We start from the raw sequence: 15,111 nt of genomic DNA, 5'->3' as shown, positions 1-15,111 counted from the left end.
CCTCTTACCCTGTCCCTGCTTTCACCCCATATCCTTTAGTCCCAAGTGCTATATGCAACTTCTTCTTGAAATCATACAATGTTTTGTCCTTGACTGCTTTCTGTGGTAGTGAATTCCATGGGGTCACCACTCTCTGGCTGAAGAAATTCCTCTCTAAGTTCTAAATAGTTTACCCTGCATCCTTAGACTGTGACCCCTGCTTCTGGGCTCCCCTGCCTTCAGTAACATCCTTTTCACATCTACCCTGCGTAATCCTGTTGGAAACACATCAGTGCCCAAACCCTACATCTGAAACTACTGCCCCACTCCATGACGTCAATGATCTCACCACAACAGACGTTAAATCCTCACTCTCGAAGCGGCTGATTGCATGATCCAGAGATTTATACATCGCAGCTGAGATTCTCTGGGTGATGAGTCTGTTGAGGTCGATGGATCTTCCCAAGAGCTGTGGGGGAGAAAGAGAGACACAGCGAATCGACACGTCAAACCCATCAGACCATTAAGATTTCTGATTCCCTCACAGTGTGGCACTTGGAGGAGAATTACCTCACAACCTCACCCACGACCAGTCAACAAGCAGGAACCTGGCAGGTTACTCTCATCCACTAGGTCTCTGACAATGCAAGAGATGGGGAGACCATTGATTCTGAGAGTGGGCTATCATCCCAAAGGTGATTCTGAGAGTGGGTTATCATCCCAAAGGTGATTCTGAGAGTGGGTTATCATCCCAAAGGTGAAGGTAAAACTCATCATGATAAAGAAAGCTGTAAAAAAAGAGATTACAAAGGTAGGTTTTTGGACAAGCCTCCTAATGGTTTGCATTGCATAAATGACACATTCATTTTGTGGTGGCAGGCATAAGCTGGTGCCCCACTACAGAGAGGAATACAATCTGGCAGAGGTTCAGTTCCTGGACTAACAATCCCGGCCATGACATCTCAAGTCTCATTGCGGTTGGTTTGAAACCCATGGAAAGCAAAATTCCAATCCCAGTAATAATAAGCATGGTTTGATGTACAAGCCCAACCAGTTCATTAGTACATTTTAGTATTGCTGAAAAAATTAAGACATCTTGGTGAAGCTGTTCTGTTGCACTCATTAGGCTATGGAAGGTCTCAGTTCTGAAATGCTGGATAAGACGGGAATGTTTTCCACTGGGGCACGGGAGGTGGAGAGGTGACCTTATAGAGGTTTATAACGGGGTACAGCGGGTATAGATAGGGTTAATAGTAAGTGGCGTTTCCCTAGGATGGAGGATTTCAAGACGAGGGGACACATTTTTAATGGTGAGAGGTGGGATATTTAAAGAGGACGTGAGGCACAGTTTATTTTTTTTGTACACAGGGTGATTCATGTGTGGAATGAGCTTCCTGAGGAATTGGTGGATGTGAGTACAATTACAAAGGTTAAAAGACATTTGGAGAGGTACATGAATAGGAAAGGTTTACAGGGATATGGGCAGGTGGGACTAGTTTAGTTTGGGATTATATTCAACATGGGATGTTTGGACCAAAGGGTCTGTTTCCATGCTGTATGACTCAGCGACAATTTACAAGAATGCCAAATCAAGGAGAGCTAAGATTTATACTGCATGAGAGGGAAATGCTAATTGGTTGGCAAATAGATTGTGATTGGGACATTTTCTAAGGCAATACCTCTATTAGTTAGTGTCCTCTAGTCACCCAGTCGGTACTCTCTTATGCTGTATAAATGCTGCTTTCCCCCATGATTTAGTATTCTTGTGAATGATCCTGATTAATGCAAGACACAAACTGTGTCTTTTCTTCCAGCAACATTCAAGTCTTGCCTTTCCAAACAATTATTAATATATTTTACCAATGCGGGAAATCTGCTGTCCTTACAGTCTATGTCTATTTGTGCTTCATTCTTAAAGGCCATCTGTTCTGGCCAAGAAAGATTCTCACCTGCCAACAGTGGCTTTAAAAAGACAACTCATCACACCTTTGGGATACTAAGAACTGCCGACGCTAGAGTCAGAGATAACACAGGGCGGAGCTGGAGGAACACAGCAGGCCAGGCAGCATTAGAGGAGCAGGAAAGGTGACATTTCGGGCCTCGACCCTTCTTCAGCGCCTGAAACGTCAGCTTTCCTGCTCCTCTGATGCTGCCTGGCCTGCTGTGTTCCTCCAGCTCCACACTGTGTTATCTCAGCACCTCCTCTGTGTACATGTGTGGGTGCCACGTTGCAGGAAAGATGTGAATGCTTGGGAGGGAGTGCCAAAGTGATTTACAAGTCTGACAACAGGCATGAGAACCTGCAGCAATGAGGATAGATTGAGGAAGTTGGGATCATTCTCCCTAAGAGAGAAGGCAGCCGTGAGGAGCTTTGATCGAGGTTTTCAAAATCACAAGTTGGCTGGGTAGAGTAGATAGGAAGATGTTTAGAGTCATAGAATTACATAGCAGAGGAAACAGACCCTCTGGTCCACTTGTCCATGCTGACCAGATATCCTAAATTAATCTAGTCTATGCCTAGCTGTACAGAGGGCACGGATTTAAAGTGATGTGCAAATGAAGGAGGGATGATGTGAGTAAAAGCTATTCAACACAGTGAATTGTTGGAGGTTGGGACGCACTGACTAGAAATGAGATGGGGGTAGGTTCAATAGAGGCATTCAAGAAGGTATTAGATAGAAATAGGGATTTTATAGGATCTGGAAAAAAAGCAGGAGAATGGCACGAGGTTACTGAAGAGCCAGTACAAGCATGAGGTGGAAAATGGCCTCCTTCCACACCATAACAATTCTGTAATTTGCAGTGCAACTGAGATGGGCAAAGCAAAACTACTGTCCCAGCAACGACCACTCATCCTGAGAACATAAATGCAACACATGGCCCAAGTCCCCACCTACGACTCTTTCCACCAGCGGACAGCAATCTGACCCGAGGAGCCCGGGTCCAGTGGGTGCACCGAGGTCAGGCGTGAAGGTTCATCACCAGGCTGGCAGACGTCACAGGTCAGGTGGGGGTGGAGGTGGAAGTCAGTCTACGGGGCTCAGTTCTGCACTGAGCGGTTGCCCAGTCTCACTGAGCTTCAGGGCAGTCTCACTGCTAGAGTAAACACGATCGGTACCTGCACATGTCTCTGCTTCAGTAATGTCTCGTAGCGATTGGACGGTGGGTAGGGGATGATGACTCCATAGTTCTTGCATTCCGCTCGGAACCTTTTATCCAACAATACACTTGGAAGAAAACAGACAAAGGAGAAATATAAGAAGTCTGTGCTGCAATGTCATCAGGTGTCTCTTGACACTACCTACATGAGCTGACTTCAAAATGGAAGAGATATAGGAGCAAATGTCATTTCTAGTCTCCCTAGCCAGCTCCATCATTCAATCAACATGGTGGTTGGTCCGACCTCGGACAGAACTGAGCTCTACTTTCCTACCTTACCCTGAGTTCCTGATTCACCCTAACCCTTACCTTACCTCAATTTCCCCAAATTTTAAAAAAAAATCTACCTCAGCCTTGCCATTTAGTGACACAACCTCCACCTTCCTCTCCCTCTCCCTCTGTTGGAGGTTGAGGATCCCAAAGATTTACAGCTCTCAGAAAGAGGGCTGATTGGCACGACACCGACAAGCATTCACTTCCTCCACCACTGACGCTCAGTAGCGGCAGTGTGTACTATCTACAAGATGCACTGCAGAAATTCACCAAAGATCCTCAGACAGCAAATTCCAAACCCACACCACTTCCATCCAGAAGGACAAGGGCAGCAGATATATGGGAATACCATCCACCTGCAAGTTCCCCTCCAAGTCAATCAACAATCTGCCTTGGATATACATCGTCATTCCTTCACTGTGGCCTGGAATTCCCTCCCTAATAGCATTGTGGGTCAAACCCCAGCAGGAGGACTGCAGCGGTTCAAGAAGGGAGCTCACCACCACCTTCTCAAGGGCAATTAGGGACGGGCAAGAAATGCTGGCCCAGACAACGACACCCACATCCCACGACATGAATAGAAAAAAAGAGACTACTCCACCACACCTCTGTCTTAAAGGCCATCCACTTGTTATGGATCTATTCCCTCAGTCCTAGATTTCCCCATGGGGTTACATTGACAAACAGTTTATGATCCTGAGAACAGATGTGTGAAGAGGCTCACATTTGTAGGAAAAGTTGACAGATGCAAAACATAAAACTAAGAAGTTCAAATGTTAAAAGGAGGTACAGTACGCAGAGATATATGATATATGAGTGATATATGAGATATATGGATGCTCTGAGGAAGGGTCACCAGACCCGAAACATTAACTCTGTTTTCTCCTTCACAGATGCTGCCAGACCTGCTGAGCTTTTCCAGCAAGTTTGTTTTTGTACAGTACACAGAAACCAGAGGGAGTTTTTGAAGGTTACAAGTTAGGTTGAGAAGGCTGTTTTAAAAAGCAAATAGGATCACTGGATTTACAAATACAATCATAACAGGACAAAAGCATTATGAGTCAAGGCAAGCCTTCATAAAACACTGGTTTTATGCTGGAGCATTGGGTTCTTTGCTGAGCACTGTTTTATAAGACAGTTGGTCTGAAAGGGTTGACTCAGAGCTTTGAAATAATTCTGCACATAGATACATAAAGGTCTTCCTTTAGGAGAAGTTAGTCAATTTGTCTGTTAGTCAGTACCACAATCTGCAACCATGTAGCATAGCTCAAGTTACTGTGCCTCAGAGATAACAATGCCTCTAAAGTAGTGTTAATGTGGCTAACCAGTCTTAAGCTAATGCTGTTACATAGAAAATTGCTTCCTGTTACTGAAGGATGTGTCCCTGCTGCTAAAGACTTAATAGTAATTAACGCTTCACAACTTAAACCAAACTGAGAAACCAGATCTCCACTAAAAAAACAATTCAACTAAGAAATGACATGCTTGCAACTAAAGAGGCTGACCTCATTTTAACTTATAACTGAACATTTTATTTACCTGATCCTTATGTGTATGATAGTGTGGAGGAGGGATGATGGAAAATCAACTCTAGGGCACGTGTTACAATCAATAATCTTAATTTATTTCATTAAACAAAGGCTACTGTTGGAAATTATCTAAATGGCGGCAAATCACCCTGAGTATGAGGAAAAAAAACAAACATCTCACAAATAAAGATACAAAATTAATAATACACTCAAAGTCTACCTGTGATGAGACCAGAAAAAGACTTACCATAATGATGTCAGTAAGGATCAATTTCAGTTCTATGAGACATTGGAGAAACTTGGCTGTCCTGACACCAGCAAAGGTCAAGAGAAGATTTCATGGTGGTTCTTTAATAGAGTAAATAAGCAAGTACATTCCAGTGGCAGAAGGATTGGTAACTAGAGCTCTCAGAGTTAAAGATAAAAGAACCAGAGGAGACACAAGGAAAATGGCAGCAAGTGGTTAAGATTTGGAATGCATTCGGTTAAAAGGTGATGGAAGCAGATTCAATAATATCTTCCATAACAGAACTCGAAAGACCAAAGGACAGTTGGATTGAAGTGAAAGCACAGAACTAACTGGATGATTTCTCCAATGATCCAGTATATGCACAATGGGCAGTAGGATCTCATTCTATGGCATGAGACTGTAAGCTTTACAAATGTGGAAAGTAACATCACAAGTGGCTACAGATGGAACCCGATGACTTAAGAGCAAAGAGGAGCATACTCTACCTGCCAGCCATAGCCTTGTAATAAGCAAAGATTTGATCAGCCAACTTGTAAACGAACTGGTCGAAGCAGAGGTTCACCTGGAAAACAAGCCAATACGTAGGGTTTAGGAAGGCACTTATTCCTCTCACTAAGTTCAGGCAATGGGGTTTGTCTGGCACCCATATTCTCAATGCGCTGGCCCATACTGGGAGCCCTGTGACTGTCAGCTACCAACGCCCAGCTCAGTGTACCAGCCTCCTTATTCATCTGTGGCTACTGAGGCACTGAATTCCTCATGTGGCTGGCACCTGCTGACCTGCCAGTCTCTCAGCTGCAGCGAGCTGTGTTTACGTGGAGGGGCGTTTAAAGCAGCCTTGCTCACCTCTGCTTCAATCTCGTCATACAGGAACTGCTTTTTGAACTTGGTCAGAGTGTAATAGGCGCTGTCGTTGTAGAGATCCAGCGGGTACAAAACATACCTGGAAATGTGAAAAGCAACAAGGGAATCAGAAACATCTGTCTTGATCATTGTGACAAGGTGCTGATACTCAGTTCCCTGTCCCCTTTGGTAAAGAACCAAACTAGAGTCATACTGGACAGAAACAGACCCTTCGGCCCAACCAATCCATGCCAACCATGTTCCCAAACTAAACTAGTCCCACCTGCCTGCACTTGGCCCAAATCCCTCCAAACCTTTCTTATTCATGTACTTATCTAAATGTCTTTTAAGATGTTTTAATTTACCCACACCCACCACTTCCTCTTGCAGTTCATTCCACACACTAACCACTCTCTGCGTAAAAAGGTCGCCCCTCATCTTTCTTTAAAATCTTTCTTTTCTCACCTTAAAAATTTGCCCTCCAGTCTTAAAATCCCCCACCTTAAGGAAAAGACAACTATCGCTCACCTTATCTGTAGCCCTCATGGTTTTATAAACCTCTGTAATGTCACCCCTTAACTTTGTACGCTCCAGTGAAAGAAGTCCCAGCTTGTCCAACTTTTCCTTATAACTGAAGCCCGCCTGCTGCTTCCCCAAGCTAATCAAATACAAAGAAGAGGCAATAGCAGACCATCAGGATAATGAAGGTCTCTTCCTCCCCACCCGCCCTCTCTCTCTGACAATGACCATCCCATTATAGGCTCTCGTGTGAATGTGGAAGACAAATGGGACACTGCCTCAATGAGAGCTGGAGTCTTCTCTCTGGAAGCCTGGCTCTTTCTCTCCCTCAACATGAGAAATATCACTTCACGGCCACCGTTGTGTGAGATCCTGCTGGGTGTTGCATCTTCCCAATTACAACAGTGTCTCCACTTCACAAAGTGCTCTGTTAGCCATGAAAGCATTTCACACATAAGACCGTAAGATTTAGGAGCAGATTTGGACCATTTGGCCCATCAAGTCTGCTCTGCCAATGGATCCTGGCTGATTGGGGTTGAGAAACTTATCTCCTGCCTTCTCTCTGTTGATTCCCTTACCACTCAAGAACTTAGCTGGAGATAGTAGGAACTGCAGATGCTGGAGAATCTGAGATAACAAGGTGTAGAGCTGGATGAACACAGCAGGTCAAGCAGCATCAGAGTAGCAGGAAAGAAGGGTCTAGGCCCGAAAAATCAGCTTTCCTGCTCCTCTGATGCTGCTTGGCCTGCTGTGTTCATCCAGCTCTACACCTTGTTATCTAAGAATCTATCTGGCTTGGTCTTAAATATGCTCAATGTCTTTGTCTCTACAGCCATCCATGGCAATGAATTTCACAGATTCAGTACCCTTTGGCTGAAGAAATTCCCCTCATCTCAGTTCTAAAGAGTCGTCCCTTCACTCAGATGCTGTGTGTTTGGATTCTAGTCTCTCCATGTCCAATTTATCCAAGCCTCCTGGTATTCTATATGTTTCAATGAGATTCCCGCTTCATCCTCCTAAACTCTATCAAGCACAAACACAGAATCCTCAACTACTTCTCATATGACAAGGCCTTAATTCCCAGGATTATTCTTGTAAACCTTCAACCAAACACATCTTTCCTTGGATATCGGCCCAAAACTGCCCATAATATTCCAAATACAGTCTGACCAGAGGCTTACACAGCCTCAGGAGTATATTCCTGCTCCTGCATTCTAGCCCTCTTGAAACAAATGGTAACATTGCATTTACCTTCCTAAGTGCCAGCTGAACCTACGCGTTAACCTTAAGAGAACCCTGAACCAGGACGCCTAAAGTCCCTTTGTGTTTCAGGTATCGAAATCTTTCCCTGTTTAGAAAATAGTCTTCAACTCTGTTCGTCCCACCAAAATACACAATCTCTCACTTTCCCACATTGCATTCCATCTGCATCTTTGCACACTCTCTCAGTCCATTCGAGTCATTCTGCAGCCTCCTTGCTTCCTTAACACCACGTCTCCCCGACTATTCTTATGTCATCTGCAAACTTAGCAACAATGTCCTCAGTTCCTTCATCCAAAATTGTTAATATATAATGTGAATAGTTGAAGTCCCGACACAGACCCCCATGGAACTGCACTCCTGACTGGTTGCCATCCTGATCCCTTTGTCCCTACTCTGTACCTTCTGCCCTTCAGACAATCCTCTATCCATGCCTGTACCTTGCCTCTAACACCGTGGGCCCTTATCTTATTCAGCAGCCTCATGTTTGGCATCTTGTCAAAAGCCATCTGGAAATCCAAATGGATCATATCCACTGTCTCTCCCTTGTCCAACTTGTTTGCTACCTCCTCAAAGATTCTGGCAGGTTTGTCAGACATGACTTCCCCTTAATGAAGCCATGCTGACTTAGCATTACTTTACCATGCACTTCCAAGTACACCACAGTCTTAAGTTAATAATTGACTGCAAAGCCTTACCAATGACCTAGGTCAGGCTAACCAGCCTTTAGTTTCCCATCTCCTGCCTCCCTCCTTTCTTTAAATTAGCCACTTTTCAATCCTCTGGGATCCTCCCTGACTCCAGTGATTCCTGAAAGCCCACCACCAGTGTCTCCACAATCAGCTCAGCTTTTTTGTTCAGAACCCTGGGGTATAGTCTCTCTGGTCCAGGTGATTTATCCACCTTCTGACCTTTCAGCTTTCCCAGCATCTTATCCTTAGTGATGGCCTTACACTGACCTCTGACCCCTGACTCTCTTGAAGTTCTGGTATGCTGCTGGTGTCTTCCACCATGAAAACTGACGCAAAATACCTATTCAGTTCCTCCACCATTTCTTTGTTCTCCATTACTGCTTCTCCAGCCTCATTTTTCAATGATTTATTGCTTACTCTTGCCTCTCTGTTTCTTTATATAAAACTCTTGCAATCTTCTTTTATATTATTAGTTATCCCACCCTCATATTTCACCTTCTCCCCACTTATTGGTTACCTAATTGCCCTCTGCTGGTTTTTAAAGATTTCCCAATCCTCCTGCTTCCCTCTAACCATACCCGAGGATGTGAAAGGTGCTATGTAAATACAATCTTTTCTTTAGACAAGGCAAGTTGGAAAGTTGTTTCCATCGTGACAGTCTGTCTTGTGTTAAAGAAACAGTAACCTCACTGCTAACAGTGTCCTCCTAGGTTAATAACTGAGTCGACAGGAAATTTCTTTACCCAGACCGTGGAAACCCCTGCTACTGAAACTGGTGGAAGCCAAAAGCATAGAATGTTTTCAAGAAGGAGTTAGATAGAGTTACTAGGGCTGAAAGGATCGAGGGGTTTGAAGAGAAATTTCAGGACGTTGAGTTGGATGATCAGCCATGATCATACTGAGTGGCAGAGCAGATTTGAAGGGCCGAATGGCTTATCCTGTTCCAATGACTCTACGTGTCACACAGTGTCTGTCCCAGAGAGAGTTTTTGGGTCAGTGATAGCCATTCCCACCCCTGAATCAGATATTGGAAATTCCTGGTCAATGAAGATCGGAATGCCAGCTCAGGATCGCTGGCTCGTTGAGCACAGGGACATCTGCATGGGGTTGATGTGGAAGTCTTTACTCTCACCCTTCATCATCTGGGGTTCTCAGAACCCCGAAAACACTCATCTCCAAATAGGACTGTCTCCCTCTAGAGGCTGGGATGAAAATGGTCAAGACTATTCATCGTCCCTTTGTCATTTTAAGCAGAGATGTGAATAAATGGCAAACAAACTCGTGCAGGCTTTGATGCTGAATTAGAGGCAGATTTCAAATGGTCCACAGAGAATGCTGCGTCACTATTCTGTCTATCCCTACTGCTCAATCTCCGTTGTCATTAACCGATCGCACATTTTGTACTCATTAGCTCATCCCGATCTTCATCGCTGAAATGCTGGAGAAGATAAAGCAAGCTCATTTGGCATTCTGAGGAGTATTTCAACGAGAGCAGATACTAATAGTAAACTGGCATGTTTTACACTTGAGAAACAGGCAATGAAGTTCATAATTCAAACCTAACCTTCATTACTAGGATGTTCAAAGCCTCTCAGTGAAGGGTTTTTGGTCAAATTGGAGCTCCTGTCAAATCACCTTCACAGGACTTTGAGCATCTGAGCCCACGGTTGCGACAGAAGCACCATGGAGCGGCACTGCCTGAAAAGATCCCGCTGTAAAAAGGCTGCAAAGAAGCATTACCCTCTGTCACCTCACTCCTCCACCCCAGCCCACAACCCCCACCCCCCGCCACCCCAGTCACAGTGGTTGAAAGACCAGCCAGAAGGACAGAAGGTTGGGAAGCAAACTTTACTCCATCATGGAGGGCTCTTTGGTCTCCAGAATATGGTCCGTCAGAATCCACGGCATCGACATCTCAATGGGAAACTGGATCCTTCGGCCCATGGTCAGCTCCAGGAAGAACTCTCGGAACCAGAGCTGGGACAGATCACAGCACTGCTGTAGCGATTCTGAAACAACCCACAGGAATATCAGGTGAAGCACTGCACGCCAAGACAGAATTCACAGAGACTGGCATTCAATGCCACTGAGGACGACAGCGGAGAAGGGGCAAGGGGTCACCATCTCACCAAAACCTCTCCACCCACAGCCTCTACCATTGCACTCCACCCATGCACCTGCTGCATTCCTTCCCACAGCCCGCGTACACTCTACCTCATCACTCCAGCTCCTCCCACAGCCCATTCGCACCTGACCTTATCACTGAATCTACCATTAACTCCTGTCCCCATTCCCTGTGGAGATGCTGCTCACCAGAAGTGGATACCTATAAAAGCTGGAGGAGCAAGGATTGATCCTGGGTGGTCAGCATGGCTTTGCAAGGGACAGGTCATGTCTAACAAGCCTGATTGAGTTTTTCGAGGGGGGGCATGGGGTGAGCTGTTGAGACTACTGTAGTTGACGTAGTCTACACAGATGTCAGCAAGGCTTCTGATAAGGTCCTTCTGACAAGCTGAAAAAACTGAGTCCACGGAATCCAAAGCAAATTGCCAAATGTATCTGAAACTGGGTTAGTGACTGGAAACAAAGGGTGACGGTGGAAGGGCGTTTTTGTGACTGGAAGCCTGTACCACAGGGTTCGGTGCAGGGTCTCTCACTGCTTGTGTACATTAATGATCTAAACAGCAACATAGGAGGTATGATCACAGTGACAGGTAAATTGTTGGTCTGGTCACAGTAAGGGGCAAATCTGCAGGTACAGGGTGATATAGATGACAACAAAGTGTGAAGCTGGATGAACACAGCAGGCCAAACAGCATCTCAGGAGCACAAAAGCTGACGTTTTGGGCCTAGACCCTTCATCAGAGAGGGGGATGGGGAGAGGGTTCTGGAAAAAATAGGGAGAGAGGGGGAGGCAGACAGAAGATGGAGAGAAAAGAAGATAGGTGGAGAGGAGAGTATAGGTGGGGAGGTAGGGAGGGGATAGGTCAGTCCAGGGAAGACGGACAGGTCAACGAGGTGGGATGAGGTTAGTAGGTAGGAAATGGAGGTGCGGCTTGGGGTGGGAGGAAGGGATGGGTGAGAGGAAGAACAGGTTAGGGAGGCAGAGACAGGCTGGGCTGGTTTTGGGATGCAGTGGGGGGAGGGGACGAACTGGGCTGGTTTTGGGATGCAGTGGGGAAAGGGGAGATTTTGAAGCTGGTGAAGTCCACATTGATACCATTGGGCTGCAGGGTTCCCAAGCGGAACATGAGTTGCTGTTCCTGCAACCTTCAGGTGGCATCATAGTGGCACTGCAGGAGGCCCATGATGGACATATCATCTAAAGAATGGGAGGGGGAGTTGAAATGGTTCGCGACTGGGACGTACAGTTGTTTATTGCGAACTGAGCTGAGGTGTTCTGCAAAGCGGTCCCCAAGCATCCGCTTGGTTTCCCCAATGTAGAGGGAGCCACACCGGGTACAATGGATACAGTATACCACATTGGCAGATGTGCAGGTGAACCTCTGCTTAATATGGAAAGTCATGGATGTGAGTTTGCTCGCTGAGCTGGAAGGTTAGTTTTCAGACGTTTCGTCACGATTCCAGGTAACATTATCAGTGAGCCTCCGACAAAGCGCTGGTGTTATGTCCCGCTTTCTATTTATCTGTTTAGGTTTCCTTGGGTTGGTGATGTCATTTCCTGCGTTGGTGATGTCATTTCCTGTTCCTTTTCTCAGAGGATGGTAGATTGGTTCCAAATCAAAGTGTTTGCTGATGGAGTTCCGGTTGGAATGCCATGCTTCTAGGAATTCTCATGCATGTCTCTGTTTGGCATGTCCTAGGATGGACGTGTTGTCCCAAAGTGGTGTCCTTCCTCATCTGTATGTAAGGATACGAGTGATAGTGGGTCATGTCGTTTTGTGGCTAGTTGATGTTCATGTATCCTGGTGGCTAGCTTTCTGCCAGTTTGTCCAATGTAGTGTTTGTCACAGTTCTTGCAAGGTATTTTGTAGATGACGTTCGTTTTGCTTGTTGTCTGTATAGGGTCTTTTAAGTTCATTAGCTGCTGTTTTAGTGTGTTGGTGGGTTTGTGGGCTACCCTGATGCCAAGGGGTCCGAGTAGTCTGGCAGTCATTTCGGAAATGTCTTTGATGTAGGGGAGAGTGGTTATGGTTTCTGAGCCCGTTTTGTCTGTTTGTTTGGGTTTATTGCTGAGGAATCGGCGGACTGTGTTCATAGGGTACCCATTCTTTTTGAATACGCTGTATGGGTGATTTTCCTCTGCTCTGCGTAGTTCCTCTGTGCTGCAGTGTGTGGTGGCTCGTTGGAATAATGTTCTAATGCAGCTTCGTTTGTGGGTGTTGGGATGGTTGCTCCTGTAGTTCAGTATTTGGTCCGTATGTGTTGTTTTCCTGTAGACGCTGGTTTGAAGTTCCCCATTGGCTGTTCGCTCTACTGTGACATCTAGGAATGGCAGTTTGTTGCTTTCCTCCTCTTTTGTGAATGTTATGCCAGTAAAGGGTATTATTGATGGTCTTGAAGGTTTCCTCTAATTTGTTTTGTTTAGTGATGACAAAGGTGTCATCCACATAGCGGACCCAAAGTTTGGGTTGGATGATTGGCAGAGCTGTTTGTTTGAGTCTCTGCATTACTGCCTCTGCTAAGAACCTTGATATCGCAGATCCCATGGGTTACCGTTGGTTTGTCTGTAGGTTTTGTTATTGAAAGTGAAGTGGATGGTGAGGCATAGGTCCACTAGTTTGATGATGTTGTCCTTGCTGATGAGGTTGCTGGTGTCTGGTGTATGTGTCTTTCGATTCCTCCCACTTCCTACAGACAAAGGGGGTGGCCATGGGCACCCGCATGGGCCCCAGCTATGCCTGCCTCTTTGAAGGTTACGTGGAACAGTCCCTCTTCCGCATCTACACAGGCCCCAAACCCCATCTCTTCCTCCGTTACATTGATGACTGTATCGGCGCCGCCTCTTGCTCCCCAGAGGAGCTCGAACAGTTCATCCACTTCACCAACACCTTCCACCCGAACCTCAAGTTCACCTGGGCCATCTCCAGCACATCCCTCACCTTCCTGGACCTCTCAGTCTCCATCTCAGGCAACCAGCTTGTAACTGATATCCATTTCAAGCCCACCGACTCCCATAGCTACCTAGAATACACCTCCTCCCACCCACCCTCCTGCAAAAATTCCATCCCCTATTCCCAAATCCTCCGCCTCCGCTGCATCTGCTCCCACGATGAGGCATATCACTCCCGCACATCCCAGATGTCGAAGTTCTTCAAGGACCGCAGCTTTCCCCCCACAGTGGTCGAGAATGCCCTTGACCGCGTCTCGCGCATTTCCCGCAACACATCCCTCACACCACGCCCCCGCCACAACCGCCCCCCAGAGGATCCCCCTCGTTCTCACACACCACCCCACCAACCTCCGGATACAACGCATCATCCTCCGACACTTCCGCCATCTACAATCCGACCCCACCACCCAAGACATTTTTCCATCCCCACCCTTGTCTGCTTTCCGGAGAGACCACTCTCTCTGTGACTCGCTTGTTCGCTCCACATTGCCCTCCAACCCCACCACACCCGGCACCTGCCCCTGCAACCGCAGGAAGTGCTACACTTGCCCCCACACCTCCTCCCTCACCCCTATCCCAGGCCCCAAGATGACTTTCCATATTAAGCAGAGGTTCACCTGCACATCTGCCAATGTGGTATACTGTATCCATTGTACCCAGTGTGGCTTCCTCTACATTGGGGAAACCAAGCGGAGGCTTGGGGACCGCTTTGCAGAACACCTCCACTCGGTTCGCAATAAAAAACTGCACCTCCCAGTCACGAACCATTTCAACTCCCCCTCCCATTCTTTAGATGACATGTCCATCATGGGCCTCCTGCAGTGCCACAATGATGCCACCCGAAGGTTGCAGGAACAGCAACTCATATTCCGCTTGGGAACCCTACAGCCCAATGGTATCAATGTGGACTTCACCAGCTTCAAAATCTCCCCTTCCCCCACCGCATCCCAAAACCTGCCCAGTTTGTCCCCTCCCCCCACTGCATCACAAAACCAGCCCAGCTCATCCCCTCCACCCACTGCATCCCAAAACCAGTCCAGCCTGTCTCTGCCTCCCTAACCTGTTCTTCCTCTCACCCATCCCTTCCTCCCACCCCAAGCCGCACCTCCATTTCCTACCTAACCTCATCCTACCTCCTTGACCTGTCCGTCTTCCCTGGACTGACCTATCCCCTCCCTACCTCCCCACCTATACTCTCCTCTCCACCTATCTTCCTTTCTCTCCATCTTTGGTCCGCCTCCCCCTCTCTCCCTATTTATTCCGGAACCCTCAACCCATCCCCCTTTTCTGATGAAGGGTCTAGGCCCGAAACATCAGCTTTTGTGCTCTTGAGATGCTGCTGGGCCTGCTGTGTTCATCCAGCTCCACACTTTGTTATCTTGGATTCTCCAGCATCTGCAGTTCCCATTATCTCGGGTGATATAGATGGGTTGGTCACGTAGGTTGAGTGACAGCACATGGAATTTAATCCTGATAAATGGGAGCTGATGAATTTTGGGAGAATGAACAAAGCTTTGTCCCTCCCACTTGCCC

General features: G+C 46.7%; 1 protein-coding gene across 4 annotated transcripts in view; it reads right to left on the bottom strand.

The window, feature by feature from the left end:
• Nucleotides 1-15,111, bottom strand: part of cyfip2 (cytoplasmic FMR1 interacting protein 2) — a 146,926-nt gene that overhangs the window by 28,408 nt on the left and 103,407 nt on the right. For all 4 annotated transcript variants that reach the window (XM_059650574.1, XM_059650577.1, XM_059650576.1 and 1 more), the window contains exons 17-21: nt 10,357-10,513; nt 6,037-6,133; nt 5,676-5,752; nt 3,098-3,206; nt 329-448 (exon numbers count right to left, since the gene is read on the bottom strand). In XM_059650574.1, coding sequence (XP_059506557.1) covers nt 329-448; nt 3,098-3,206; nt 5,676-5,752; nt 6,037-6,133; nt 10,357-10,513 — 560 coding nt within the window. The remainder of the gene's footprint in view (nt 1-328; nt 449-3,097; nt 3,207-5,675; nt 5,753-6,036; nt 6,134-10,356; nt 10,514-15,111) is intronic.

Source organism: Stegostoma tigrinum, chromosome 13 (genome assembly GCF_030684315.1).
Source record: "Stegostoma tigrinum isolate sSteTig4 chromosome 13, sSteTig4.hap1, whole genome shotgun sequence".
In the NCBI taxonomy this organism is placed as follows: domain Eukaryota; kingdom Metazoa; phylum Chordata; class Chondrichthyes; order Orectolobiformes; family Stegostomatidae; genus Stegostoma; species Stegostoma tigrinum.
The sequence above is the reverse complement of the archived record's forward strand: the minus strand, read 5'-3'. Positions and strand labels throughout refer to the sequence as shown.